This window comes from Lipotes vexillifer, unplaced genomic scaffold (assembly GCF_000442215.2).
Source record: "Lipotes vexillifer unplaced genomic scaffold, Lipotes_vexillifer_v1.1 scaffold71, whole genome shotgun sequence".
Lineage (NCBI taxonomy): Eukaryota > Metazoa > Chordata > Mammalia > Artiodactyla > Lipotidae > Lipotes > Lipotes vexillifer.
In genome coordinates this window covers 7,276,133-7,282,176 of record NW_006793703.1, presented here as the reverse complement: position 1 = coordinate 7,282,176, position 6,044 = coordinate 7,276,133, and the positions used below count along the sequence as shown (strand labels likewise).

Here is a 6,044-nt window from a genome sequence, read left to right as displayed (position 1 = left end):
TGCTTCAAAGGCCATCATTCTCAACCCTAGATTTGTCTTCTTCCTGGCACCGAGTCCAGTGCCATCCTGGGTCCCATCAGTGTCCCCAGGGATGATGAAAACAACACCCTAGCCTCTCAGCCCTTGACATCACCTCTAACCCACCAGAGCCACCGATTTCCATGGCCACGCCCCGGTCCTTAGTGGTACCCGGAACCACTCCATCTTAGAAATCTAAAGCCCTGATATCCTACCATCTAATCACTTCCCATATTCTTCTGGTTGATTCTTTTGTGCCCAGTGGCTCTTAGGGTGAACTGCTCCCTTGTTCTCAAGTTTCCATGGGGTGAATTACAAAAGAGTAACAGTTCCAACTTCTCTCACTCCACCTCTTACTCCTTCCCAAGTCCAGAAAGACCCAACCCCTTCTCTCCTCCCTCTGGAGGTGGCCGTCCTGCGGACTCACGCATCCACTGCTTCCTCACGCAGTGAGCTTACTTAGCGGTCTCTGCCCCGAAGGAGATGTTTTAAGTGGATAAATTCAATTTGGAGTGTTAGGAAATCAGATTGTGACCACGTATCCAAGCTGTGTCCTTCACTCCTGCTGACATTTATAAAGCTGGTATGTTGATTTCCATCTGCTTTGTTCCTGCATTTGGTTAGTCAGAGGAGGAAGAGAGGGGTGTGATTTGGGAGCCCGTGGAGACCCAAACCACACCAAGCTCTCAGTCGCACTGAGAATCCCAGCCCCTGACCACGCCGTTTGTCCTCAGGCCAACCAGATGAACAGTGGGTTACTTTACATCGCTCTCTTTTCCCGTTGCTTTTGGCCCTCGTGTCTTCTTCCTTCCATAATGTTTGCCCTGAAAAGCCCCCATATTCTCAATCCGTCACTAGGCGTCTGTACTTCTACATCGTGGCTCAATATTATGAGAAGGGGAGGTAAAACACTCCTGCTGAGCACTGACACAGGGAAAACAGTCAGCCAACGCGCACATCCATGTCAACAAATTCTTGGTCTAAGGTTGTCCATGCCACTTGATAATCCTCCTAAACCTATTTTCATCTTTCTTCAAAACTCCCCGTACTACCACCACCACCACCACCACCACCACCACCACCACTACCATCACCACCATCACCACCACCACCATCACCACCACCACCACCATCACCACCACCACCACCATCACCACCACCACCTCACTTTCAAAAGATCACTTGCTTCCTGCACTTCAGTGAGAGTATCAAGACATCAGTGAGAACCGCCTTACCTCTTTATAAATATGTTTTCATCTGTACCTCTTCTTTATTTCTCTCCTGTCTCAAGGAAAAAGGCGTCCCTCCCCCATCCAAGGCTAGTCCAGGACCCTGGATCCCACTGCCTTCCATGCGCTCGTGGAACTAGCTGAGTCAGTCATGCTTTTTGTGTCCTTTCTCTCTTCTCTTCCCATTCTTTTTCACTTCTGCTTCAGGAAATAAAGACACAGATCTCTCTCCAATTAAAAAAAACCAGAACACTCCAGTGGCCCCGCATTTCTCACTAGCTTTTGTCTTTTTATGTCCTTCTTTCCAGAGTCGAGACCCTCGAGGGAGTGGCTCTGCTGCCTCTACTTTTTGCTCCCATTTGCCCCTGAACTCGCTTCAGTGCGGCTTCAGCTCTTCCACCCACAGGCTACCGAACCTTCAGAGGGCGCTCACTTTCCTGCCTGTTTAGACTCTGCCGTTGCTTCTTGAAATCTCACTCTCTTCTTGAAATTCTCTCTTCCGTCGGCTTCTATGTCGGTACTTCCTCCTGGAGTCTCTCTTGGCGGTTCCCAGGCATCGTCTCTGGCTCTTTAAATGAAGGCTATTCCTGGCCATCTATTCTCGATATTAACTTCATTAAATCCATAGCTCAATGCCACTCATACACTTACGACATTTACATCTATTTCTTTAGCCCAGACCTCTCTGAATTCCAGACCGAAGTCACGACTGTATCGCCACCTGTCTGCACCACCAGTATGTTAAACTCCGTATGTGCCAAACTGAAAATTTCATCTTTCTTCACAAACTTCATCCTACTCTAATATTATCAGCATTAAGGGAAAGCTCTAGTTACCAAGCTCTAGTCCCTCAAACCAGAAATCTGGGAATACTACACGCTCCTTCCAACTTTTGAGGGCTGTACCTCTTTAATCCATCCTCTGTGGTCAATATTCACTGTTACCACCTTATCACCTCTCAACTGGATTACGTTAACAATCCTCTACCTGATGCCTTTGCCTTTAACTACCCATGTCCAATCTCCTGTCCACACTATTGCCAAACAATTTTTCTAGAGTGAAAATCTGCTCTTGCCACTCCCCTGCTTAAGACTCAATAAACCTCTAGTGCTTTAGTGATAAATGTCAGATTCCACATCAAAACCTGCCATAAGCGGTCCTGACCTAACCCTCAAAGTCCCCTTCCCACCATGCTACTGCATTGGCCATAATTAAAGACCGTGTTACACCACTGTGACTTCACACATCCTCACCGCTCCACTTGGAATGCCATTTATCTAGTCCTGTATGTATTTCAAAATCTGGCAAAAGTGTCACCGTCCCTGGGCTGACTTTACCAACCTTCCGTCAGAGGTAAATGCCCCTCCTCTCTGCTTCCATCTTATTCTCTCCATATTTCTCTCTTAGCACTTGCCAAACTGCTGATTTACTTGGACCTCACCCCCAGCACTTGAATACGTCTTGAGGGCAGGAAACCTGTCTTATTTGACTTTGCATTCCAAATATATAGCAGGGCTTGCCACACAACAGGTATGCAGTAATTGTTTGCTGAAGAAATGATGAAAACAGTTTACATGCTCCCAGATTCCACAACTTAAATATGTAGTTACTCTATTTCTTCCTGAATGCAATCCCTACTCCACCGATGTAATTATCCCCTCAAGCAACAGCAGTAATGCATTTTACTCACACAATTTGCCTTAGGTATAGAAAGTCCTTGGCGCCCTCCAAGTTTATTTTAATAATCATGTAGAGTGGTTACCCCTAGTACTTTAATGGTTTTGTTATCCATCTGGAATTTATTTAGAAGGTAAAGGGAGCTATGTTTTCCAAACATTTTGCAATGGACATATATTACTTTTGTAATTTGAAAAACACTCGAAACTCTGAATGTTAACATTAAAACCAAACTTTTCACTACATTCAAACTTCATCTGCCAATTTTCAGATTGGTCGAATTGTAAATATACTACCTTGATTTGCGTAAAAGCTGAACACAGAATATAGTACACAGATTAAGTATGACTTTTCTATTAGCATTTTCATTAATATACATTGTTGAGCTTTTCTCTATGCCAGTATTTTTCATTGTATAGTCTACAGCAGCAATGGCCTGACAGAACTTTCTCTGATGATGACAACTGTCTCTATACCTGTGCTGTCCAATACAGCAACCACTACCCACATCTGGCTAGTTTGAAAAAGCACAGTTGGAAGCACAAAGCATAGTTTGAAACCACCTATATTATACACAAGCCTATATGATTAGATACAAAACTTCAATTCATTTCCAGATGCTAATATAGACACACTTGCAAATAGTTAATGAGATACAGGTCACTGTGTTCAAGGTTTGTCTGGTAAGAGTGAGTGAACAGACAAAGGGAAGTAAAATACTAAAATGAAATGAAATATGGGCTTGGTAATGGAGAGGATAAGTTGGTAGATGAGAGGAATCACAACAGGAATGCTTTCTGCATTTGTATATAAGTAAATATGCCCCATTTTAGTGTTGGAACACGCTATATACATCTGTAGCAAGACATTTTTAAGGGTTCCAAATACACACATCACAGAGGAACAACAAAATACCAGAAGTCAAGCTTCTGCACTGTAAACTGTATTTACCTTAAGAGTGCTGAAAAAGTGGGCTACTTTGGTTTTTAGAGGCCCAAGATACCAGTACCTGAGAAAGACCAAGATAAAAATGTAATTAGAATATTAAAAGAACTGTCAATGTGCTAGATACCATTCATGACAGATAATGCATTAGAATTACACCTTTACCATGAGTGTCTGCTCTGGAGGCTTGGAGACTGTGGTTTAGCATTAAAAAAAAGTATTGCAGTAAGTTTCTAATCTGCATTTGAATACCATGTCAAACCGTACATAATTAGTTATACAGCAGCTAGATCCTTGCAATCTACAAGGGATATATAATCAGAGTCTCCCTGAATCTCTAAATTCACAGGTATCACCGTAATATATACTTTCCACCATGGAATACAGTTGAGTATACATTCCAAATGAGTGGAGAGTGATAAAGCCACAATGAGATGCAGTTGCTGGGTGCTGATGTATTACTCATGAGCTGAATGGCTGCATTCTGTGCACCGTGTTCTCTCTCACACACAAACATACAATTAAAATCTGTAAATCAGCATAATTTCACATTACTCATGTTACGCAGCTTGAAAATGGCAAATGTGAAATCTGGGAACGAAGAGGGTCTACTTCATATTGCTAAATACCTAAAAGCTACTGAAGAGAAAAAGATGCCTAGCTGGAATTAGGAAAGTGGCATAAAGTCAATTTCTCTCTTAAAACTTATCTCTGTCACCTACCAGCCCATCTTAACCGCTCCCTATTTGTTTTGGATCAATATGTGTTTATTTAGCACCTACTATGTATATGGAGGAAACGAAGCAATATAAAGAATGTAAAATTCTTGCCTCTGAGGGCTCCTAATTTGAGAAAATAAGGCCCCCCAAAGTAATAGAAAACAACAAAGAAAGAAACATATTTATATGACATGGTATAAACTGATCACCATTCATTGGTAAGGAGAGTCAAGAAGGCACAAGAAGTCACTAAGGCCTAAAATCACTGAAGCAGCCACACTTGCATAATGAATGACACAAGAACAAAGGAAGAGCATGAGACCTAGAAACATGGGTTGGATTTAGACACATAAAAGAGGGAAGGAAATCATTCTAGGCAGAAGGAGTAGTAAAAGTACGGGAAACACTGAGAGTAATAGCCGGAGCAAAAGCTTTATTTAAAGCAAAGATACACAACTCTGTAATTAGGGGTGCTGACGGATTAAGCTGGGCCTTGAATGCCCAAAAAAGGAGTTTAGCTATCCAACGAGCAATGCGGAACCACTCTATTACCCAGGTAAGTACCGCGATGCTATTCATGAGGGCTTTGACCAACTAATTTTTTTGTTTTTGTTATTTTGTTTCAAAGGTTACTCAATGATTTGCTTCTTTTCCCAGTTAGCCAGACAGAAACACATCCCATTCAAGGGAGTTTATTTCTAAACTGCCTGCAGTTCCCTCCATCTGTATCAATAGCAAGTTCTGACACTGCGCTTGCAGTCTTCCCGAGGCCAGCTAGGAACTGGTTTCTCGCATCCCGATCGTTTCTCTCATGACACACAGAGCGACTCAGTGCGTGGTCCTAGTCCAGGTATAACAACAACCAGAATTTTAAAATTCACTGCTCAGAAATCAAACAGAATGTGGGCCCGCGTGTGATATTCCTAAAGGGCTGACCTATGCCTGTGCTCAATACATTTAGAAAGCAATTTGCTCTCATCAGACTTTCTCAGGGAAACTAAGCAATTCCTCTTGGTAAATTGCTGGCATTTGAGATTACAGATCAGACACAAAGATAACTTGTGGAATCAAGATAACCACGGCATACTTGCAAATAAAAGCTGTGAAATATTAAAGAACACAGTGTATGATATAACACAGTGATATCTCTCTTTTGACAGTCCACTGTCAGGAACTTCATTAGCAGGAATAACCAGTGAAACAAATGAGAGAAACTTCTGTAGGCACTTCCCTGGCAGTCCAGTGGTTGAAAGACTTCACCTTCCAATGCAGGGGGTGCGGGTTCGATCCCCGGTCGGGGAGCTAAGATCCCACAGGCCACACGGCCAAAAAAAAAAAATACCAAAACATAAAACAGGAGCAATATTATAACAAAAATTCAATGAAGTTAAAAATGGTCCACATCAAAAAAAAACCCCAAAAACTTAGAAATTTCTGTAAAGAAAATGAGCAGGAA

The 6,044-nt window shown here is 42.4% G+C and overlaps 1 protein-coding gene across 1 annotated transcript in view; it reads right to left on the bottom strand.

Annotated features, from left to right (window-relative positions):
• AGK (acylglycerol kinase) overlaps positions 1-6,044 on the bottom strand; it is an 88,526-nt gene that overhangs the window by 12,679 nt on the left and 69,803 nt on the right. Inside the window, exon 11 of the mRNA XM_007466626.1 lies at positions 3,876-3,933. Within this exon, the coding sequence (XP_007466688.1) occupies positions 3,876-3,933 (58 nt within the window). The remainder of the gene's footprint in view (positions 1-3,875; positions 3,934-6,044) is intronic.